We start from the raw sequence: 25,989 nt of genomic DNA, 5'->3' as shown, positions 1-25,989 counted from the left end.
TTAACCCTGTTCCTATGCTAACCCAATCACAGTGATATCTCCTCTTTATCCTGTCCCTGTGTAATGAAAGGGGACAGAGAGTTAGCATTATTCTGATAACATTTTTTGCATAATCTAGCAAAAGTCACCTGAAACTAAGTTCCATTGAAATCAACACAGTTACAAATAAAGCTGCAACCCCACATTTGCTAACTTGCAAGATGTTTCCTTTGTTGATACCATTTGATCACAGTATTCTTATGGAGTGGCTGAGGGATATGGGGGTTGGGGGTCACTTTACCTTAGTGCTTCTGTTCCTACCTCCGGGGCAATTTCCAGAAAGTAGTTCTGAGGTGGGGGAACTGTTTGCCATGAGAGCTTTCCTGTGACATCCTGCAAGGTTCCATTTTGTCTCCCACGTTATTTAACGGCTACATGAAGCCACTGGGGGTAGGCAACTGGAAATTTGGAGCATCACCAATATGTGGATGACACCCAGCTTTATCTCTCCATTCCATCTAAATCAGGAGAGGCAGCTGAGGTACTAGATAGGTTCTTGGAGGTAGTGATAGGCTGGATATGAGCCAAAAAAGTGAAGCTCAGTCTCAAAAAGACAGTGGTGTTATATGTTCCAAGTCCTTGAGTCCTGGAGGTGAGAAGATGGTTACAGGTGCGGTTCTACTTCCCTGGAAGAAGCAGGTTTGTAGCTTGTTTACATAATAGTATTGGTTATGATTCAGCTGAAGCAATTTCTGAAATACAGGTTCAAAGTATCTATTGTAAATAATGTATGTCCCCATTCTTACAGCAGCATATTTAAGAATAAACTGTGAATCAGTTTTGTAGGAAATTTAATTGCACACGGTTCTACATGATACCATCAAATAGTGTTTTTAATAATGTATAATGAATTAGCTTGAACTTACTGAAAAGCATGAGAAGTTTCATTTGATGTGATGAGTAATTTATTTTTATTAAGACTAGGACAAGAAAACAACTGTGAATTAAAGTAATAGTACTTTACCAATTTTACAACTCCCACCAATTAAATTGAATTTTGTAAGGGGCTGATAACATGCATCTCCTCATTACATATATAATTACTTTGGTTTAATCATTTAATTATTCATATTGAAATAATGGATGTGAATTGACTGTCAAATCAGTGCAACCTTCATGAATTTTTGTAATGTGTCCCAATCCCCCCAAAGCACTGCATTTGCTCAGAGCTCTACATACCCTGTAACAGGAGCTTGTCTTTATTTATTTGGAGAGAGGGGTCATAAAAGGAATGGGGAAATCACATATTTCCAGTTCTTTCCTTACTTAGGAATAGAGGGCTCAGATTTGATGTGGCTACCAACATTTTATACTATATAGCAGGATGGAAAAGGAAATACTCAGGAGAGTTGCAAAGGGAAAGGGGTGCTTTCTTTGTCTTAAAATATCCCTGTATAATGCAAACACACACCTCAAACCTAATACTTTCAGTTTTTTACAATATGTAAAATAAAGTATAAGGCCCCCAAGGTTGAGCTATAAGGAGTTGTCAGATGTAAGTCAGTACTCCCTCAATAGATTGCAGATTCATTAAGCAGAGGCTGGATGGCCATCTGTCATGGATGCTTTAGCTGTGATTCCTGCATTGCAGAGGGTTGGACAAGATGACCCTTGAGGTCCCTTCCAACTCCCATGACTCTGCAATTCTATGATTCTATGAGGTCCAAATCAATTGAAGCTAGGAAGATCTTGTTTCTCAAACAAAATCCCTACCAGGAAACCTTTTATAGCCCCCCCTTCTCCCTAGCCTAGGTGGGTCAGGCTAGCCTAGAGTCAGAGAATACTTCACTGCCATGAAGTTACTCCAAAGTGTAGTTCTTATATGGCAGTGCAGAGGGCAACTGCATACAGAATGGAAGATGTTCAGTTCTAGCCTGGCCCTCCTGACATTCTCACACGAGTTGTACAGTTCAGTCCTTTAGGTTCATTTTCTAGGGTCCATCTGTCATGTCATTGCACAAATGAACAGATCCACTCCTTGCTTGGTCATGGTACATGAGATGAAAAGGGCTCAGAGTATTTCCTATGAGATACTCACTTCACAAGAAAGTCTTTTTTTCTGTGCTGGATAAGGGTCAACAAACTCAAACTCACTTCACCATACAGACCCTTTGTCATGTTTAAATTGAGTCTGAGTTTATTATTATAACACTTTTTCCACATGGAGGAAAACATGCTATGGGAAGTCTACCTATCTAGCTGATTCTCAATGTAAACTGCCCACTGATATCCTAGATGAGATTGTTTATATTCTCCTAGTTCTTCCTCTGTAGATCCTTTATCTAGTGTTTTTATTAGACTTGAGATTTAGGGTGAACTCACTCTTTGCTCCTAAAATCTAAACCTGTCAGCAACATTACATTGTTTTACAGTCCTCCTTGCTAAACCTGTTTGCACAGAATGAGGCTGACAGAGCCAGAATGCTTCATTCCCACATTTTGCCAGATGAAATAAATATTGAAAATATCAATAAAATCACCCTGATGTTCATTCTGGTTCTGATTCTATTGGCAACATTGCTGAATCCAAGGATCAAATGGATTATATATTATTAGTTGTGTTGAAAGTACTTATAGACAGAAATATTGAATGAAAAGTGCACTGAATGACCATGTTTGTTGAAAGTCTGCTACCATGCTGGCATAGGAAGTACTAAAGAAGTTAGTATAATTTAGTTAATACAGTATAGTTTAGATTAATTCTAACAAGGATGATGATGGGATCTCGTGAGTTCAGAACTTGTGCAATATTGGCTATAGAACGTTAATGACAGCTCTCCTACACATTTGATTATTTAAGTGGTTGAATAAAATGTGGCACACACACAAAGCTTCATTGGTTTTCTCACTTTTGTTTGCCATTGTACTGAACTGTTACTAGGAAGGCTGAAACTGCTAATAGCAAATTCAATAAAGGTATCTCATACTATTTCATCAAAGCAAACGAGAAACAATATTATTAAATTATTTCTATTAACCAGGCCCTACTACCTGAACTTCATATAAATGAAACTCACTGTCTCACCTCGCAAAGGATTGTGGGTCAATCAACAAAAAATAAATGCAAAGCAATATCTATTTAAGTTATATTCTGCATCCAGCAGAATAACTTCATTATGTAGCTATAAGCAATGGGTTTATTCAGCCCATCCGTTAAAAACTTACAGTTAATATTACTAAGGATTTTCCATACAAATTTGGTGAACTACCTATAATGTTGAAACTGGTTTTTACACGCACTGATTTTTTCCCCAGATAGATGATTGCAAATTATTTTTCAAGGGTAATCAACGAAATAGATTTGCTTTATCCTTGAGTGCTTATCAACTCAGTTGGCAGAGTAACCTTGGAATTCCTCTTGCCATTAAACATTATGAAATTGTTATTGGTTATTTAATAAATATAGGTAGTTTAAAACATTCCTGGATACTGCATTGCAAAGTGATAAGTGAAGTGGCCACCAGTGGATTTTGTATGTATTGATAAACATCCTGTGACAATGGAATTAGGCTTCATAAAATAGCTGCAATAATGTGCTTGGAACCAATCTCACTTGATGGAAACAAGAAACCAGCCTGTTGACAGATGGGAAATTCAGGTTCTATAAATACATCAACAAAATTATCAAATGTTGAAAGACAAAGGAACAGGAGCAAAATAAAGTTAATTCCCTTGAGCCCCGTATTAATATAGGCTGCACCATCTGCACTATCAATTTGTGCTGAAATACCTATGACCTACACATTTGATATAATGTATTCAGGACCAGCTAACATGAAGGCACAACAAAACATAGACAGTTGTTCTATTCTCTAGAAACTCATGCTCTGAGAGTTTAAAATCACCTTTGTCTCTGGCTTGACAAGGCAATAAATAAAGGAAATGAAAAGAGTTGGTGCCTTCACAGATGTTTCAAAAAATATAAAAGGTTCACAGTCTCTAAACATCTTGCATCATACAAACTGTATAAGGTGTAGGTCAGCGATGGCCAACTGGTGTCCATGGACCAGATGCAACTCCAAAGAAATTATTCTGGATGCTGATAGCCATACCAGAATTGTAAAGAGTTACACTCAAAAGTAACAGTTCCTTTCTTGGATTTTGTATGTAATATACAAATATACATATTGATATCTAATGCTATGACTGAGTGTATATGCTCCATAGATACGAAGACCTTGCTGTGAGATGGTGCCATTTTCATTATGGAGTTAGACACTCTTGGTCCCTAGACAAATGACTGGAGTAGCCTCTGAGATACAGTAGTTTTGACATTTTGAGTGCATACTATGCAGAATTAGTGCACTAGAGCGGAACTGAGCTAAGTCAAGTGTCTTGATTCCACCAGAGTTTTCATAGAGAGTCTTTGAGCCAGATATGGAAAACCTGCCTCACCTCCATATTGTTGGATTAAGTGTGTGTTTATCCTTGAACATTGGCCAGCGACATCTGGAGGGCCACATACACTAGTATAAATATTTATGCCTCTGGTATAAATTATTCATTCTGGCACACAAAAACTCCAGAGTAACATACAGAATCTGAAATACCTTATGTTGCTCACTTTGGGCATGTACAAAATAGCATAACTGGCTTCTTTGTACATGTTCCTGTTTGGAAGTGGTGCTACTCTGAGAGGCCACTTTGCAAGTTCTAAGTCTCCACAAAGCTTACACAGAGCTGACCTTTTCAACTACTGTTACCATCTTATTTCATTATTGCTACTTTTGGATTCTTTAAGCTTGGCAGGGCTGGTTCAACACACCTGATTCCAGCAGGAGTAGCCACTGGGGGAGGTGCAACACCATGGACAAAGCCTCCTGGCAGTGGAGTCACTGCTGTGTACTGGGATGGTAATGGGGAGGAGCAGGCAGGCACACCAGCAGGATACATTCAGCCTTCAGAATGTTATGTGCTCAGTGTTATGAACCAAGAAGGGTAAGGGTCAAGCTCACAAGTGGCAGGCTGCATCTCTCCCAGAACCTTGTCCACATCCTCAGATTGGGTAACTGAAATCTATACAGTTAATTCTTTATTTAACAGGAACTATGGCAGCTTCCTGATGTACTAATATCTTCTTGGGGACACTGGTGGTGCTGTGGGTTAAACCACAGAGCTAGGACTTGCCAATCAGAAGGTTGGCGGTTCGAATCCCCGTGACGGGGTGAGCTCCTGCTGCTCGGTCCCTGCTCCTGCCAACCTAGCAGTTCGAAAGCACGTCAAAGTGCAAGTAGATAAATAGGTACCGCTCTGGCAGGAAGGTAAATGGCATTTCCGTGCACTGCTCTGGTTCGCCAGAAGTGGCTTAGTCATGCTGGCCACATGACCCGGAAGCTGTACGCCGGCTCCCTCGGCCAATAAAGTGAGATGAGTGCCGCAACCCCAGAGTCGGTCACAACTGGACCTAATGGTCAGGGGTCCCTTTACCTCTACCTTATGGCAGAAATTAGATGTACTAATTTATTCTTGGGTGGGTGGGAAAGAATCAAATTATCACGAACGCTTTTGTGGGATGTCCTGTACAACGAAAAAGAGGAAGCAAAATTAAAGCCTTCAACAGAGGTTACACTGCTGAACAAAGTTGCTGTAGGCATGGCATTTGAATGTGATTCAGTGGCTCCCTTCCTCCCAATTTCTTTGTAAAAAATAACTAATTCTGTCCTGGTGAGCTAGCCCCTTTCTTTCAGATATAGGAAGGCCATGATTGCCACTTAATGATGGCTAGTTTTATTCTGTTTGCTAGTATAAAAGACTATTCCCAAAACCTGGGGTGGAGGGGGAGCTGCTATACACTTTTATTTCTGCATTTCTAAACACTGCATACCTGAATGTACAAAAGAGACCTGTTGAAAAAGGAACTGTTGAATAGGGGAATCCCAAGAGAATAACAGTTAGCTCCATTTCTGTGCTGTAGATAAACCAAAAATGTTTTTGAAGATTTTCGAAAAAGGACTGAACACTTTGAAATGCAATGCAGAGCCAAGTCCTTTTAAATCAGATCTGCCAGTATAAGAAATGTTTTAAACTATATGCACTAAAGGTAGAGAAAATATTCTATATTAGACAAAGGAGGATGTTTGATTTGTTGGCTATAAGTTGTACTATCTCTAAAATGTCTAAAATGTCTATTGATTTTCTTTAAAAAATATGCTTTCAGTTAAAAGGGGTTATAAAACTGCCAAGCCCGATACCTTTCTTTAAACATGTTTATTTTGTGTAGGACACCCTCCCATTGTGTGTCATTCACTGGATATAGCTACGCATAGACATTAACTATAACAGACATTTCCTTACTTCAAATTGACTCATACCGAGAAACTTCCCATCAGCTGCAAAGTTCTTTATTCATTCTGAAATGAATATGAAATACTTTTTGACTGCCCTTAGATACCATTCTAGCTTATATTCCAGTAAGTCCTTTTTCATTAAATGGGTCCCTACACTTCAGCATGCTTATTAGGAGATTTGGCATGGCTATGTGGTCATGCAGAGTTCTTAGTTCTTTTGGCTCAGATAACAATTAAGGCTGCCTAAAATAACATCTTTGGATTATGGTAAACTCTGATTCAAAAATATCAGAAATGGCTGCTGAGCACCAGCCCTCTGCCACTTGGCAAACTCTCTCTGGGATGGGGCTTCAGTCTTCTTCACTCAGTGACCAGCTTACTCCCAGGCAGCAAGAACTGTCATAGCTTAGTACTGACTTCTTTTTCAATATCCTTTCTCCAAGTCGGGTATTTAAGATAACGCCTTTCTACAGTGCCTTTGGAGGAGTGTATTGGGCTCCCTCTCTCTTCTTGCTAGGGCATGGGCCCCAGACAAACAGACTTTTCATTCTTGCCCTTGGACTGGTACCAATAAGCTCTCACCTCTGGCATGGCACAAGCTTTTAAAGTTGCATGTAGGAAAGGAGAACAGCCTCAATCAGTTTGAGTCCAACTGGAATCACAGAGGTACAGATTCCTAGAAAACTCATTCCCCTCTAACTTTGGCAAGGCACAAGCGTCTAAAGTAATCTGAAGGAGAACAGACAGCCCTAGTGAGCTTAATATGTGGAGAATAACTATCACTTGCCATTCCATAATACAAATTTTACTTTTGGAAAACAGAGCACAGGACTTTGTCTCTAGTGAAGTATTGTGCTTTGTTGGTAGGGCAGTATGTTATAATGTGTTTGAGATCATAATGAAATAATCCCACAGCGAAGGCATTAGCAATGTTTGAAATGAGTAACTCTGCTATCATGACTTTGTATTGCATTATGAAGAATTATAATGCTGTCATTAAATGTGTAAATAGCAACAAAATACAGTTCTAAAAGTGACTAATGTTGACACACAAAACAATAAGAGCAATAAAATGACCCAAGGACCCAATGACTCAGGCTTGAAACATGGGTGTACCAAAATACACAAGTCTTCTAGACCATCTTAGCATCTTCTCTACATATTTCTTCTCCTGTTTTACTAACAAAATGCAGAATACAACAAGTAAGCCATTCTTGACTGTTGATATATTATTCAGCTACATTTATGTGGTCAATTGCTTTCAGGGCTAATAAATAGAACACTGAACTTCAGTGCTTCGTTTCAGCAAGAACTGTTAACAGATGCATGTTAAGAACACCTAAAAATGTAAGAAGAGCTTGCTGGATTAGGCCAATGGCTCATCTAGTGCAGCATCATGTTCTTACAGTAGCCAACCAGAGGTTTGTGTGAAACATACAAGCAGGACCTGAGCACAAGAGCATCCTCCCCTCCTACATTTACCAGCAACTGGTATTCAGAAGTATACTGCCTCCATCCAGGGAGAACTTTATCCTCTTTTAAAGCCATCCAAGGTGGTGGCCACCACCGCCTCTTGTGGGATCAAGTTCCATGCATAAGGAGGTTGTTGTGGTTGTTGTTTTTTGGTCAGTCCTGGATTTTCCAACATTCAGCTTCATTGAATGTTAAAGGGTTCTAGGGTTATGGAGAGGGGTCAAAACTTTTCCCAATCCACTTTCTTCATACCATGTATAATTTTCTAAACTTCTATCATGTCACTTCTTACTCATCTTTTCTCTAAACTAAAAAGTCTCAAATGCTGGAACCTTTTATTGTAAGGAAGTTGCTCCATCCGCTTCAGCAATTTGGTTGCCCTTTTCTGAACATTTTCTAACTCCACAAAATCCTTTTTTCAGGTGAGGTGACCAGAACTGTGCATGGTATCCCAGATGTAGTTGCAGAAGGCATGTATTTTAACAACTAAAACAATCCATATCATTTTAATATTATTATTTAATTTTAGTATAGAAACATTTAATTTAATCCATATTATTGGTTGTGAGACAAGAAGCTCTGGTCTGGAAACTCCTTAGTATTTCCCAAGAAGCTTGAGTAATTATATTTAAATTAATCTGGAACCACAAAGAGAGTAAGATATTGGAAATTAACCCTGGTTCATCTCTAGAAGGGTCATTTTAGAGCTTATTACCAGGAATTAGTCAATAAATATGATCTTAATAATATTTTATAACTTATAATTTAATCTCTCCGCTATTATGTAAACTGTCATGAAAATAATCTTCATAATGGATAAACCAGAGTCCTGGTTAATGATACCAGCACTATTACAATTTATTCTAAATATATGAGCAATATGCCTGATGTTGATCCTTCTTTGAGCTGGCATGATGGTAATTAGCAAAATCATATTCCCACTTATTTCAGATTAACATAAATGATACATCCGTCTTCTGATTTTACAACCAACCATATGGTTTAATTCCAACGTTTTCATACTTGTCATTATGCAATGCAGGTTAGGCAATCATTAAAACAGCTTTTCCTTACATTAGGCAATTGGGGTTGTTAAAGTATGGTAAAATAGTGTGGAGGAGTTCCTCTCAAAATACCATTGTTATTCAAACTCCTCTGTTAGTGAACAATCCAACCTTCCTCCTCATTAAACCAGGCTTGGGGTGGAGTGTCCTTCCGCCCAGTTCTCCTGCCTAAGCGGGCCCTGTGCAGGCTGCTGGTGCAACACTCCCCCTTCCAGCTGTCAAATGGGTGGGTGGACAGGAGTGCTGTTGGCAGAATGCCCACCAGTGATGGCAGATGGCCCTGAAGTGGGGCAATTGAAAGTCTGGTATAGGGATGGGCAGATTTGAAATCCATTAGCTCCTGAGCTGGTCACAGTGCTGTCATGTGACGGTATCAAGCGCAATGGTCCTGCTACCCCACTTTCTATGTGGTCCTGCCACTCCACAGAGCACCGCTGTTGGGAATGGGAAATGATTGTGCTCATAATCTGTACTATGTTTCATTGCCAAGTGTAAGATATTTGAAGACTGTCAATCAAAGGAAGAGGAATAGAGCAAGTTCTTTTCTGGTTCCACTTCATGCAGTAGTGGATGGCATAGTGGGCTCTGGGTGATTCTATCACTACAGCTTACTTGAAAGGGGAAGGGAGGCAACGGGGAGGTTGGTGGGTGCAAATGGACTGGCTGGCTGCTACTGGCTTTCTGACTTTATTCTCTATAGATACAGGATGATGCTCCATGTGCTGCAGGCAGCCTTCTTTCTTGGGATACTGCAGCTTTTTCCTGTGATGTGTGTGCTTCGGTTATCACATCCACATAGCTCCTTCTGCTGCCTCCTACCCTGTAACTCATCCCCTTGAAGTTCTGCCCCTTCTCATGCATGTTGTCACTCGAATTTCCCCTTCCCTACTATACTTTTCCCTTCCTAGCATATGTGACTCTGGCATCCTCATGCTTGCTCACTACTTGCACTTGTACAGTATCTTCATTTTCTTGCTGCAATCAAACAACTTTGTTTTCTTTATCTATTGGCTTTCTACAGGGAATGCTTGTTGCTTTGCTGCTGCTTTTGTTCCTTATTTTCACTCTATGGGGATTTCTTCCTCTCCCTGCAATTTGTACTCCATCACATTTTGTGGTAGGGAGGAAAGGGAAGTGATGGTCTAGAATTAGAACCTTTTCTCATTACAATCATTTTAATTAGTGCTACACTGAATGATTAACAAAAGTTGAACTTCTTAAATATGGTCTCAACATTTATCATCATCATCATCATCATCATCAGGTTGTTTCACTGAAAAATGCAGACTGAACAAAATCTCCTCCATCTCTGCTAGAAAGTAATTTGTAAACAACACCTGTGAATGTTGTCATGGGCGGTGCTTAATATATCACTTGACATTAAAATTATTTCCATATTTTATGGTTTGGTTTTATTTTTCTTGCAGAGACTCCAAAAGAGGCATTTTTTTACAAGATAATGTAGTAAAAGAATTTCCATTGACAGTGATATATGACGCTTTCAAATGTGGTAATGGGAAACATTTTTTGAGTAATTCACTCATCTCAAATGGTTAGGTACTAAAAGAGAAATGATTGAAATATGCATTCAAATACAGGACTAGGGATCTCAATGCTGGTAGAAATAGTAGCAAGCATAGTTGGGTTTCTCTAAAATAGTATTCATCTGCAGTGTGTATCACATTTGAACTTTAGGTTAGCTGCATTGGGTTTAATTGATTGTGAATTAATTAACACTCCAAAGAAGATGACTTTTTTCATGAGATAATTAATCTTGGTGAAAAATTATAAGTAGTGCAGCATAAGCCTAAGCAGATTTTCTAGATGTGCTTTTTTTGTTTAGTCTTGGTTGACAGCCTTTTTTCTTGTTAGATGAATTAGATGTCTAGAAATCTCCCTCTCTTATATTTATTTTAGCTTGGCAGCATATCGTTGTTATGGTAGCAATATTTCACAGCCAAAAGTGTTAATACTATCCATAAATTCCGTCCAATGATATGCAATAGTTGCCATCAATCATGACAAGTAATTGATGTTGATTGAATAAAATAAATGTGAAGCTTTAGGAGGTTATGACCTTGTCATTTAACTTCATTGTATCTGTTTGGAATCACCTCTCTTATTTCTTTTTTCTTTTCTTTTCTTTTCTTTTCGAACTGGTGCTGTGCTTTAAGACACCCAATAATGCTTCTGTAGGAACCCACATAACTTTATAAATTCCTGGAAGTGAAGGTAAAAAAACTGCTAGTTTGCACTTTTTAGGCCATCAAATTGAATCAGTAGACAAAATGGCAGAGAAAAGCAAAATAGTCTGTTTCTTGCAGTGTTGTCTGTTTCAATGTTCTTATCCCTGATTTTCTAATTCAAAGCATATTGATTCTTTTTGCTAGGCTGGGTAACTATTGGCTGGGTGCTAGTCATAAGAAGGAATTCTTGAATAGCAAACAATATCAGAAGTGCCACACTGCAACTGATCTGCTAGTAATTCGCACTGATGCCATCTTGTTTTACTCAATGAGATGAATATATTAGTGGCTGATAGTGAACTGGTCCCTTAATAATTTGATCTTCTAATTCCATTCTTATGTTGAAACTTCTAACAGTTTCTAAGAGGATTATTTGTGTGATCTTTGTATTGCAATTCTGAGTGCTGCTTATTAGTAAATGAAATAGTTCTCATAACAAACAGTACTTCAGGGAGAGTACAACCACTTCCAAACCAGGCAGCTGACCAATTATCTGGATTCAGGAACTGAAATTAAATATAATGCCAGCAGTGTTATATCCAATATGCTATGTAAGTGTGGAGGTCATAAGGACATACACGATTTTCCGTTATCCATTTTATCATCACAACAATCTTGTGAGGTAGCTCAGACTGAGAGACATTGACTTCCTCAAGATCACTCTATGAGCTTAGTGATATTTGCTCTGAGTGATATTTGAAGCTCAGTTTCCCTGGATTTAGTTGAACACTCTAGCCCAGAGCTTTCCAAATTTTCTTTTTTCCCCTTTTAAAAAATATATTTCCATATATTACATAACAAATTTAAATTCAAACAAATCATTCACCTCTTCATTTAGGATTCCCTGAATCCTTTGACTTCCCTCCGCCCTTCCATGGTTACCATTATCAATCTTTTTTTCCAACTGCTTATCATATTTTCTCTAATTTGTTAAAAGAATAGTAATCCATTTTTCCATGGTTTTTCATACATTATAAGCATTACTCAAATACTGCCAAGGTTTTTAGTTGTTTACAGTGTTCTCTTAATTTCCAGAGTTTTCCAAACTTTTCATGTTCATGACACACTTTTTAGACATGTATCATTTCGTAACACAGTAATTCAGTTTTACTAGCAAACCAGAGGTTAAATTGACCCTTTTCCAGCCTTGGGACGAGCATGGGGAGCGTTCGCACAACACACCTACACACTAACATGTTGTGACACACAGTTTGGAAAGTTCTGATCTAGCCACCATGGTAGCTCTCTATTTGAAAAAAGGTCCTCAAAACTCTTTTATTTCATGCATTCTGTTCTAGGTGGATTGAGGCAATATAGTATGTAATGGGCTAATGTAGCTAATCACCTCCCCAGTTAGATAAAATAACTTACATTTTATGTTTTTCAGTATAGAAATATGAATGAGATCCTACCTGCAGTACAGTTGAGCCCAATGGGTTGAATCCAGACTTTGTTCTCCACAAATGGCTTTCATCCATGAAAGGCTTTTGATCTGTCTGATAAACCATATTAGCAGAATGGAGAGGGAGGCTATTTTTGTTGAGTGCCTTCCCTGTAGCTTCCTATATTATTGAATGTCTTCTCCAGAAGATCCTTCTGAAATAGTGTGATGCTGAGGCTGCAGGAGAAAGGGGAAATTGATGAAACTTCCTCCTCTCTTTCTGTTAAGGGGAGCATCCTGAGTGGAATTCAATTCAGTGAATGTAACACAATGAATTTTTCTGTATGCTGCTTTATGTCTATTGTCCAATACAAGAAACTCTGAGTTCTCTGAAAGCTTCCAGTTGGTACAGAAACAAGCAGCTTGAAGACTGGTGAATAAGCCTAATAACAAGACATGCATGGAGCAGTATGTTTGTGACTGTAGTCCATGGGGAATTAGGAAATACTAAGGAGCCTCCAGACCAGAGCTTCCAGTGGCATTTAAATGCAAGCATCCTATTGAGCACTGCCTACAAATCTAATTTATTGGAAGCATGTAAATTATTAGAAACAGGCAAAATAAAAAATGCCAGCTTCAGTTTAGGGCCCATACATTCTCTCTGGCAAGGTATATGGCATTAAATCTCTTGGTTACCAATTTTAAGTCTTAGAACTTCATACATTATTTCCTTGCTGATGAGGGTACAATATGATTTCAGCATTGAAGAGTCATGTCATTGGAAACCAATATCCATATGAGAATTCTCAGGTTCACCAAAGGAGTGCTTGTGTGTCATGGTTCTCTCTCTAGAACCCAACATTTGGAGATTCATGGGACTATTTGCCCCAATGAGTCTACCAAGCCAAGGACTGCATCTTATATTGATAATGGTGCTTCAACATAAAATGAATTTAAACTTTATTGATGGTCTTACTAATTTATTTAGTAGATGCACTGTGAACTGGAGTGGAGATTTTCTTCTTACTATCTATCAATTCTACATTGCCATAGGCAACTGATATGCTGCTACTAATTTCAATTTATTAACTGTATCAGATGTTTTAGTAACAGGAAAGCTACAGTTCTCCCTTAGACAGAACAAGGAAAAAAACAAGTCATTTTTATTACTGCTTGAAAATTTTCTGGGCAAATTAAGTACTGATTCTATTTTATTTATACTGCAATCTTAGCAGTGTCAGATATCTATAAGTTAAAGCTGAGTAAGTATAGAATATTGCTTTGTTGTAGGATTGGAAAGGGCCAATAAAATCTTGAGATGTGGATGGGTATTTTGTCCTTGGTGTAGGAGTCTAGTTTTCTAAGGCAACACCAAAGGGTTTCATTGCCTCTTTCATGTTAGACTCAAAATATATCATTCAGACATCATTTAATATATCATTAAGAAGTTACTCTTCTTTGTATCAGTATGAAAATGGAACAGCATCATATCCCATCAGCACTTATATATGTAGATTTTCAGGTGCAATTCTTTCATCACAGTTATGTGGAAAAATTGATAGTGGAAACTTGAATCATGGGGGGCTGATAATGCTTCCTTTGTGATCATGTGTTTATGTTTGATTCTGTATTCTGTATAATGATTTCAGATCAGAGGCAGAATTTGCAATTCCATCTAGTCAGGATTAATTGGTACCATGGCATCTCCTGCAGCTCCATCAATGACATTTGCTGAAACAGGAATGTTTTGGACCTGTGCTGAGTTTTATAAAACTGGAGTGCTAGTTTGGGATCCTCTGGGGTCAGGGTGTTTATGGAAATGTAAATTGCTGAGCTTGGGAGCTGTTTCAGATACGCCAGAAGAGTTTGTGGCTAATTTACAATTTCAGCTCTGCCCACCTAACTCAACCCTCTTCCCTATCCTTCATCCTTTTTGTACTGGATTATTCCATTCCCCCCACCCCCTCTTCCTAGAATAGTAAAAACAAAAATGGCCATGCATTTACATAACTATATAAACTATAGTTAATTTAAACTTTATTGTGTTTCTCTGAGATGTAGATTATCACTGTTTTATTCCCGTATGCCAGGGGTGGGGAACCTCGGACCCAGAGGTCAGATGCAGCCCTCCAAGCTGTAGCCCACAGCACTCTGCCCAGGCCACACCCCTCACTGGTCCTGCTTTGCTTCCTTGTTTTAGTGTTTTTGCCTGGCTGGAATGTGACCTCGAACTCCGATGATGCCCCTTCCTTGCCTGGGTGGAGGATAGAGAGGGGTATGTTGACCTTGTGTAGAAAACAAGCTTGCTGTACAAAGATAACATTTACATCAATCATTCCACCCATTTTTCCTCTGGCCACTGGCATGTGGTTCCTGGATTGCTGCCTGGAAAGAAATACTGCCCTCAGGCTGAAATATGTCCAACACCCCTGTACAAGACACCACCTGATATCTATCTCCCTCCACTTGGCCTTAGGATCTGTTTATTTCTTCCAAGAACCTTGAAATTATTCTTAGGGTTGCTGAGAATAATCACAAATCTTTTATTTAAGGACTTGCCTGCCAATCAATCAATCTTTCTCTTTTTCTATAATAAATTTGTATATTCTTTTATTCTAAGGTTGTCTGTTGAGGGGTTGCTAATTCCTTTTAGTATGGTATTAGGGAAATGTAATTTGCCCCATTGTGTCCAATGGGATTTACTCCAAAGTTTACAGGATTGTTTCTGTAGACTGTTATGGTTGTCTTCATCCTTGGTACTGCTAGGTGACTGGACAACACGGATGGGTCTGCTACCGGAATGGAATAAGCAAGCGTCAGCTGCATGTCACAAGTCAATGGAGATCAAATAACAGGGAAATTGGATGAGAGGCTAAGCAACAGATATAGAGGATGTGATCAGGGCACTTGAGTTGCCTGGGTAAAGATTAAAGGTGCTTTTAATCGAGTGAAATCAAAGGGTAGAGAAATTGAGAGTGGGTGTCTACTGCAAATGTTGAAGTGCCTTAAGATACAGATTTGGTAATCTCTGTTTAACTGACTGAAAATAAAAAATATCATCACAATATATATATATTAAACAAAACTGCAGGGAAATGTTATAATTCTTTTATTCCTTTTTGCATCAACAGCTAATAGCTTCTTACATCTGTCTGTCCATTTTACACTTACTACTGAACCTCTAATTAGATAAACACTCTTTGTATTTAGTGAAGTTATTTGCAAATACAACAGAAAGGTTTGATGCCTTCTTTGTGTGTATCAGTGAAGTACAGAATCATAGAATCTTAGAATTGTAGAGCTGGAAGGGACCCCAATGTTCATCTAGTCCAACCCCCTGCAATGCATAGGGTACTGCAACCCTATATTCAGTATGACACCATGAAAAGGAGGCACCTTGACTTTGTTTAATTATTGTAGTAATGCTTTGAAATAAACAACTGTTCACACTGAGGGCTGAAGTAATTCTAGGATATCTATAAAATCTGCATTTTTTTAGTTTATGAGTGGTACTTTTAGCAAAAGCCTCATAAATATTTAAAAGATTTTTCACTAAACATAAATGCAGATTAATTAAATGGAATATAGAATACCTTACTGCATGTATATAAAATATAATTTATTCTAAAGCACATTTGACAACTAATACTTTTTAAAATATAAGTTGTTGGCAACATAATAGCAGCCTTTTAGAAATACTAAATATAAACATGCAAATGTATGTTATTGTAAATACAGTAAGTTTCTTATTTCCATATTTAAACCTAGAAAGATCACCATATTAAAATATGCATGTAATCTTCCTTTGACTTTAATATTTATATTACTGATGATACTGTACTAATTACGGTACCTGTTAAATCATACCTGCAGTCATCCTTGCAAGTATGGCTGCTTTTCTATGATAGCTGGAGTTGTTTTTCCATGATGTTTTTCCATATGACTTGAGAGTTCATTTGAAAGCCGCAACCGTGTGGGCATGATCAAGTGAGTACACTTGGTCTTTGTCATCGAACCTTTGACTTCCTCCCATGGGAATGCTATTTTGCATTCCATTGACCCAAATGATTGCCCCACCAACATGTTGTCTCATTCGACACTGTGCTCTCCTCACCATGTGGGGACGAACCAGTTTCCACACAGACTTATAATGAACATTTACTTAAACTAATTAATTTCAAATTCAGTGGCTTTATGTTGGTATCACACCATTTTAAAGAAGACGATGACTTTAAAGCCTGCTACAGAATGTCATTGGAACTCCAGTTCGTTAGCATAATTGCATACATAGATAGCTTGCACTGATGCATACTTGAGGTTCCCGACCCCTATGGTTGTAATTTCTTGGGCAATCATTTAATTTTATCCTGATTCTAATTTTTAAACTGTATTTTAATCAATTGTTTGTGTTTTAATGTATTTGACATTTGATGTTAGCTGCCCTGAGCCCCATCTTGGCTGGGGAGGGCGGGGTATAAATAAAAAGTTACTTACTTTAGTTGTTGGACTGCCAGTTAGAGTGCTGGACCTGGGTTCAAATTCCTACTGAGGCATGGAGCCCACTGGGTGACCTTGGACCAGTCAGCGTTTCTCAGCCAACCAGGATTGTTTGTGAGAATAAAATGGAGGTGTGTGGAGAGAAGCATCTATGCCACCTTGAGCTCCTGTGTTGATGTTTGTGTGCCCAGAATAGGGTGTCAGAGCAGCAAATGACAGAGGCTTTGATGGGTTGAACAATGCCGCAACTTTTATTTTGGTTACAACAACCATGGCAGAGTGCAAGATCCATTCATTGTGCAGCTCCCTTGCTGTCCAGTGTCCAGGGCCCCTAGCTCATGGGCTGAAGTATATAGGCCCACATCAGCATAGTCTAGTCCCAGGCAGCTTGGGAGTGCTGCAACCCAGCACAAGGCAACATCCCACTGTCCCTTAAGGCAGGGTTTCCCAAACTTGGGTTTCCAGCTGCTTGGGGACTACAACCCCTACCATCCCTAGCTAGCAGGACCAGTGGTGAGGGATTATGGGACCTGTAGTCCAAAAACAGCTAGAGACCCAAGTTTGAGAAACACCGCCTTTAAGAAGATCTTCCACTGGGGAGCGGGGAGCTGATCCCTTGCTTTACTCAACAATAGATCTTGGCCAATGCCTCTACTGCTAAGGGAAATTGTGAAAGAAAAATATATATCAATATCATATAGCACTGTTACTATAAGGAATGCAAAAAGCCCACAGGTAAAAGTAACCAGTGTCTGACTAATACCATAGCACAGTGTACCTTGAACAGACAAAACAGCAAAATGAACCAGATAAACAAAAACAAAGCACAACCTCTGTAACTAGGGAATGAGACTGGGGAAGTCTTTATCACACTGGGCTGGGCCTATTTTACTAGACCATGAGCCAACCAGAGAAAAGCTAATCCACTCCCAGGCCTGCCTCCCCTCCCCTGGGAAGCCAAGCAGAAGCCAATTACCCACCTGAAGTTGGGCTTGTCCACATTCCAACCCAGCTGTTTCTCGTTGCTGCAGTGCCTGTGCAGCCATGCTTGTTTGAAGTCAAACAGCAGTGTTTCCCACCTTCACCGTGCTTGGGTGCAATTTGGGAATTTCCAGGTAAGGTGGGAAATTGGGTCATACAACTGTATCTAGAGTTTCATTCCAGAAATTTGAGTGTCTTCTGTTTTGTAATTGTTCTGAGCTGTCCATGTATTGCATATATTAGATCAGCCTCTATTTTAATTGAATGCTAATACAGTTCTGTGCTTTATTAAATACTGCTTACATATCAACATTCTGGGGAAAAATATTTGAAGTGCTTAATTTATAATGTGCCTGTAGGTTTGAAAACATCTCATATAGGAATTATTTTTAGTTTGTTGGTCTACAGAAATAGTTTTGATGGAGTATTGTCCTTGTTAATTTGTGGTTGTAGTTCCCTGCTTCAGCTGAAATTTAGATTAAGCTATGGAAAACCTTATAATAATTAGTAAGTATTCAGTGTAACAAATGGGTTTTCCCCCCTAGCCACATATGTTTGGATAAAATAATTATTCTGAATCAAAAGTACAAGCAGCAGGTTTCCAGCAGTTATTTATCTTTACTGCAGTTTTGCAGGCATGATTCATAGTGGTTTTAGAACTAAAAAATGTTTTAGAAGGTAGAATTATGGATGTTAGGATCCCAAGGGTGTTTGTGTTTATTTGTTTGAACTGCACAAACAAGAAAAAAAATCTAGGCTACAATTCAGCACAAAAATCATGTGGTCTCCAGTGACACTTTATCCTGACCGTATTCACACACATGCAAGTACCTCTCTTGACTTCTCTTTCCGTGATTATTTAATGCTTCATAACTCACACAGCTGAATGTATGATTCCACTGGGAAGTATTGTGCTCATGATAATGTTTGAAAGTTCAATCTTTAGTATTTGATCTGTGGTGCATATTCAAAGATGCATGTCACTGAATGGTGTTATACTCATTAAGTGACAATAAACATGTACTTGTGAACTGGAACAAAGAGTACTAACAGCTAAAGATAGCACAGTTTAGCGCAGACCAAGCCCACTTATGCAAGCGTGCCATGTCAATTTGGACAATGGGATATCTAACATCATGAATAAAAGTTTTCTTCTCCCCAAGTTTTCCAAATGTATCCCATGACGGTGCTCATGTCTACTTTTTCTCCTTGTTTTACAGGTTTTTCATTACTCGTATACGGCTTCATATGTGATATATAACATACGTACGAGGTAAGATGGTGTTATATAGATGCTGTTCTGTGCCATGTAATGGTGCAAATGTGTTCAAGTAAAATGTTTACCTTTTTTCAAGGGAAGTTTGGGAGTTAAACCCTCCGGAGGTAGAGGATTCAGTTTTACAGTACGCAGCATGGGGTGTACAAGGCCAGCAACTGGTAAGACAAATAATTTTTATATTTATCTGCGGTTGTGCTTTAAAGGGGCTGCTAAGTAGGGGGGATAAAATATTAAGGAATGATGGTTATTATTATGGATTTCTAAGCATTTAGTCCTTTTATATGTTCTAATCCACTTGAGGTTTCCTTTCAAATAAGGACCTACTTGAGTAGACTGCACAAACATTTGAGAATAAGGAGACAAAACACTAGATTTCAGATTAAATAAGAGATACAACTTTATTCATTAATTAACCTGCAGTAGGTTGTGATATATATACCTGTCTACCAGCATCCCCATGAACTTGTGATGTAGCTGGCTGAATGGCACCTCTGCCCACTTTGCCAAGTACACAGCAAGCCACGTATCCTTCACACCTCACACATCCAGGGACCATCCCTTTGGGCTTATTAGTTTTTATTGTCGAAGAGGACAAGCTCCTGTCCTTATCCTGAGCTCAGTAGGTCTGAGAGACAAGTCTAGGGATTCCACATTTACTGTCTAAGTGACATCTCTTGAGTGTTCCCAGGGAGGAAAAGAGAGTATAATTGCAAAGAAGTATAAATACAAGATACCTTTAAAGACTCAGTGAAATCATTTATTGGTTCAGTGCATTTGAAGTCTTGTGACTCTTCTGAATACTTTTAATTCAGTCCAGAGTTCCATTGGAGGAGATGGAACTCCACCACATTTTTTGATGGCCTGCTTATTTCAACAGAGTCATTTATTTGGGATTTTCCAGTGAAACGAATAGGCAATTCCTTCCAGGTGCAGAGCTCCCATACACATACAATAGCTCAGAGGTCCACAACTATTATTCAAAGTGTGGCAATTAAACAGAATTCTTCATATGTTTGGCCAGAGCTAAGCAAAGATGACTGCATAGCTCTGGGGTATCTGAGATATCTGGGACTGTCAATGGGAGCTTCTCCTGCTGCTGGAAATATGTGTGGCAGACAGATTGTGCAATATACACGCACATACTTTGCAGAAGTAGCCAGAGAATGCAAACCAGTTTCCTCTTCTTGTTTGGAAGTTGAGGTGCTGGGATTTCTCTCCTCACTCCCATCCCCTTGCACACATACCCCTTCTAGCTCCAATAGCGAGGGCCATGTCAGAGGTTTTTGCCCAATCCCAGCTTTCTTGCCATCCAACAATGCTTTTACAAGTTCTTTTACAGGGCTTGTTGTGAAATGAAGTCCAAATGTTGAAAAGAAAGGAATGCCCATAAATGGAGGGGGTAGTTCAAATATTTTATTGAGGTGGGCCGAAGGGATCTGGGCCCCTAGGAGTTGGTGCAAACACACACATATTCAAAAATGAGTATGTTTTATTGTTGCTTTGGGTTGTGATCTTGGAGCTGGGCACACGCATGCAGCTTCTGATAAGAGACAGAAATTTTCTAATAGTCTATACAGCCAAGCACTTGGTAAGGATATACTGCTTCATGTATCGTTAATCAAGATTGCACAAATGGTGAAAAATGCCTCTGGTTAGGGTGTATCACATTAAACAATTAGGGGCAGGAAACAGTGCTGAAGGAAGAAGTAATTGCATCCATCTGGAACATGATTGGTAATGTTTAAATAATTAACTATGCTAATTTATCAATACATCAGAGCATAACGACAAAATTAAATATGTCGGAAATATGAGGAGAGCAGCTAACTGTAGCATGCACTCTTGACAGAAAGGCAGGTAAGTACAGAAGACATAAAGGTTCCCCTATATATGCTGCAAGATGTTTCCAGGAAGAGTGGGCTTATTTCTTCACACTTGGCTATATAACAGAGACAGCTAACAATATAATGGAATATAACCAAGAACACCCCTTGTGACTGTGGCTTCATCAAACTGCATATCCCTGAAACATTTGAAAAAGACTGTGTGTGTTTGTGTGTATAAAAGCACTGGAAGCAAAGAATGATTTTGTCTAATTGTTATGTATGGAAGGGTAGGGAAATATTTGAAAAGATAAACTAGATGGCTAGGGGGAAAAGAAGGCTAATGCCATGCATTTTGGCTAAACATAGACTTGGAATCATAACCTTATGCAATTGTCTAAGAGGTGCATAGTTGTGTTGGTGTAAAATATCAGCTTGTGATACTGTAACAGTGCAGTATGACCCATTTTAAAAATCGTTTGGGTGAATATAAAACTTTAGCAAACTGTGTATCTATACTAGTTAAGCAGGATTCACCTAACCAGTCCCATCAGCGGAAGTGCCACATGAAGATATCCATTTGCGCAACGGAGCTTCCTCCTCCTTCTGTGCACTCCAAAATTAGTTCTGGCCACTGAATCCTGAGCCAAAACTGAAACCAGCTGTTAAGGGTACTCTGGTAAAGGGGTCCAAGGAAAAACTTTTGTCCAAAGACCCAGACAGGGGTTAACAGGCTTTAAAATGTCACAAGTGGTGGTGTAGCAGGTCTGCCTTCATTTGATCTGAACACAGGAGGATCCCTTAACCCAGAATCAACCCTAAAGGAGCAATCAACCAGCAATTGGGCTAGGACTTACACCTGTGGTCAATAAAGTTGTGGCCATATTTATCTCAAGCACTTTTCCTATCTTTACTGGTACTCTCACACCGCCTGCCCCCAGTGAACCCGGGCTCACTGCGCCTGGTCTTGCACTCCAGACAATCCAGCTTTTATATTTATATGGTGGTAAGTTACCACTTGGCAAATGGTAATGCCACATTAAGCTATGGTTTCCCCATGTTACCTGCTCTTTTGGTCTTTGGTTTTGTTTGCTAGCAAGGGGGAGTGGGGACAACTTAGAAGATGTGTTGCAGAAAGTATTGTCACTTTTTAGGGAACACTAATAGCTTAGTTGTCCCCAAAGCAAGTTTTCAAGGAAACAGTTAGCTTCTTCCCATCTTCACTCCACAGCAGTGAGGCAGTTGCTGAGTTACAGGGAAGACAATAGCAAGACAGGCATATGCTATTTGCCTTCTATATATTGTCTCAGGAATGGGATCTTTTCTATCCTTCCAATCTTTCTTTATCCTAAAAAGAAAGCATGTATTTCCTCTGGTGCGAGTTCTGGCTTCTTCCAAGAGCATTCGTGGTCTCTCAAACATTTAGGCTTTTCATTGGTGTTGCATATTTATTTTCTAAACTCTGATTTTGTGAAAAGAATTAATTCTGCCCTTGTTTATTTTTTTTTAAAGTTTGCTTTTCTGTTAAATCAGATCAACACATGCTATATTACAGTCAAACATAGGATAATAAGAAAGGAATAGCACAAATATAAGACATATATAGGTGAATAGATACAAATACCAGCTTTTTAGGCAGGGGTGGTAATTTAAATTGGGAAAACAACACTGGAGGAAAGGGTTCACTTAAAAAAAAAAAAATCCCAATGCAATTGCTCCGTTCCAGTTTGGAAAATTGGATTAGAAGAAACACCCAGAAGCAGATATGAATATTGGTCTCTCAGAGAGATAAACCACAAGCCTGAGTTTTAATGTAATCCTAAGCCAAATGATGGCTTAGGTCCAGTAGTACAGGAGCAGTTCAGAAGGAGGAGCAAAACAGCCGTGAATTTTCCTGTTAGTAACCACATTCTCATGTGCCTGTGTTTAGCCATTTGGCTTAATGTTAGCTGAAAACCAGGTCTACTTCTGTTCACTTTTTAAATCTTTGGAAATTCTCCAACCAACCTGTGTAAAAGGTTTAGCGTCCCTGATTCTTGCATTTGCTTTCATCCTTAGGAATCATGGTGGAATAGCACACTGGATAAATCATTTCATTGTAGAAGCTTAATTCCTATTAGTTATATAACATATTCCAACTTTCAAAATATAGTTATCACACAATGCAACACATCTGGTGTGGGTTTTTTTGGGAAGATACTGAGTTACAAGTTTATATCACCATAATTAGTATTTAGTACCCTTGGAATTTTTAGAATACTCTGTTGGGATTTTTAAAATTTATTTGCAATGTAAAGAGGGGGAAATATGACAAAGTTCATGAGCCAAGTGGGAAATTAATTAATGATAATGAAGCCTCTTTATAAATAAATATTTTAAAGGTGCTATTTTTATTTGTGGTGTTTTTTTCAAAGCCTTTTGCTAAGCTGCTAGATGAAACAGCATTAAATCATGAATAGAACTATCAAAAGATTTCCTGAATACTTATTTTTCATTCTTGTCCTAATGAGACAAATAGTAATAACAGTGACAGAAAGATAAAATGCTTATTGAATATATTATGAAAACCATGTGTTGATGTGATGTGATTATGAAAACCATGAGTTGTAATTAGGAATCAACCCCAGGAATTTTTTTTTTAATGGATGTGGGTAAAGAGTTTCCAGCCACGCTCCCTAATTGCATTTGTGTGCACTTGTCTTTATATGTGACTTATTGGGGCATCTGAGGGATTATTTGTGAGAAAAATGCATGGTTAGATGACGAAGGCTCATCTAATAAGAACCCTTAAAGAGTCTGCAACTGTTCCTTTCAGATACATCAAAGCCAGTTTGGTGTGAATTCATCATTTACTTACTTAATTACCAGAGCTTCACATTTTAATATAAGCATTGACTTTCACAAGAAAATAACACAAAGCAAGCAGATCCTTGTTGTAGCAGCAGAAATTCTGCAATTCCAGCAATTCCTACTTTGGGAGGCTAAATCTGTATAGCTGCCATTGCAGAGGGAAATCAGCTTTGAATGTGGACTTCGTTGCATTCTTTAGAGACCTGATTTCATTTCTGCATTGATTCTTGCCCCTTCACTGCCTCAATTCTTTCAAACTATGTCATTAAATACTTCCTAAATTTTGCAGGGTGGGTCACTGAATTCCAAGCTAGGTGGGTTTTCCCCCCTGAGCACCAGATGTATGTTCAAACCACAATTAAATGCAAAAAGTTGCATCTGCATGACTAACTCAGAGCATCCCCCATAAACAGTATTTTTATTTTTATTTGCTTCAAACTGCATGCCATACATTGTCTCCTTTATAATGATGGCTGTGTTTTGGCTATAACAACAGTGGCCTGTCTCATATCCAATTCCAAAGATTTGGAGTATATTTATTTGCACAAGCAATTCTGAGACCACCTGGGACCTGCTTTATGTTAGTTCTTGCCACAACTCAGCTTATTCAAAAGTATGTCTGTATGTTGAGGGTGGGGAGAGACATTTCTAGCTGTGTTCTGATGAATATGTGTCATTCCATGTCCCGGATATGCGTAAGCAATGAAACACCAATTGAGATGTAATAGTCCTCTAGGTAATGTGCAGTTGTAAAAATTATAATGCTAAAACACAACTGTCAGATAGATAATGGCATTGCTGCAACTCAAGCAGAGCAGAGATAATACAGAGCCCTTTCCCGTTTTCTTAAGATTCTATATGCCACACTTATCCTAGCCACATTTAGGGGTTTTGCCCAATGAGCTGTGATAGACTAATGAGATTCTGAGAAAGAAACAAAGTACCTTTAATGAACCTATCTGAATACACCTCTCCCACTCCCATATATTTTATGTTTTTGTCTTAATTAAGGACTCCCACTCTGACAAGCTGTAATTGTATCATTCACATTGCTTAGAAGAAGTACCACTGGTGAATGGGTGAAATAATTGCTGGTATTTATTATGATTGTGCATTGTTATTTGATAATGGTGTCACTGTCAATGTTACATGTAGGTTTTGAACACAAAGCCTACAAGACATGGACAAGTTTTCTGCTATCTCTGTATTTCTGAAGCAAGGGGAAGATTTGTTGATCACACTCCTTTTTAAGGTTAACCTTTTAGATCACTTGAATTTGATGACATGTTTCAGAAGTTTAAAAGTCCTTCAGGATATTTTTATTTATTCATTTTATTATTATTTGTATCATTTATACCCTACCCTACATCCAGAGATTTTGTGACCGGTGAAAAGAATATCAGTCTAAAAATGTACACTCCCTAATAATTAAGAGCAGAATAAAATGTACCTAACAATTCATCACAGAAACTGTAAAAGAACACTGTCATTCCAGCTGGGCATTATTAACTTTCAAAGGTATGACTGAAGAGCCACATTTTAAGGTACATCTGAGTGAAAACAGAGTAGATACTTGCTAAATTTCAAAGGGGAGAGCATTCCACAATTAAGGTATCACATTTTTTCCTGTTTATGGTGCCTTTTTATTATTATGAGGAATACTTTGATTATAAATAAGGATATGATGGGTTGCCCCAAATATATTAAGGATGAATGTCGAGCATTCACTTCTGTCTTAAGATAAAGGTTGTAATTCTGGGGGTATAGGATATAACAAATCCAGATTCAGATTATAAACATTCAGATTCAAATCCAGATTCAGAATCTCGTCTGATTCAGATTCAGAATATAGCTTCTTTGGAATTTCAGCTTTAATTGTATTGATGTATGTTTCCAGCCTGGAACAGAAAAGCTTGAAAGTGCATGTCAAGTGATGGCTGAAAGCTTAGTAATGAAAATTGTGATCTACACAGCCAGCCTTCCTTTGTCTCTTTATCTTTTACTCTCCCTTGTCTAGCATGGCATATGTATTCAATTAGTGATGCAAGGAGTGAATGTCTGGACTGTGGA

The 25,989-nt window shown here is 38.5% G+C and overlaps 1 protein-coding gene across 3 annotated transcripts in view; it reads left to right on the top strand.

Annotated features, from left to right (window-relative positions):
* DPP10 (dipeptidyl peptidase like 10) overlaps positions 1–25,989 on the top strand; it is a 580,058-nt gene that overhangs the window by 490,369 nt on the left and 63,700 nt on the right. For all 3 annotated transcript variants that reach the window (XM_081006655.1, XM_081006654.1, XM_081006656.1), the window contains 2 exons: positions 19,188–19,240; positions 19,323–19,404. In XM_081006655.1, coding sequence (XP_080862781.1) covers positions 19,188–19,240; positions 19,323–19,404 — 135 coding nt within the window. The remainder of the gene's footprint in view (positions 1–19,187; positions 19,241–19,322; positions 19,405–25,989) is intronic.

Source organism: Podarcis pityusensis, assembly GCF_964106645.2.
Source record: "Podarcis pityusensis genome assembly, chromosome: 1".
Lineage (NCBI taxonomy): Eukaryota > Metazoa > Chordata > Lepidosauria > Squamata > Lacertidae > Podarcis > Podarcis pityusensis.
Note: the sequence above shows the minus strand (reverse complement) of the source record. Positions and strands in the feature narration are given on the sequence as shown.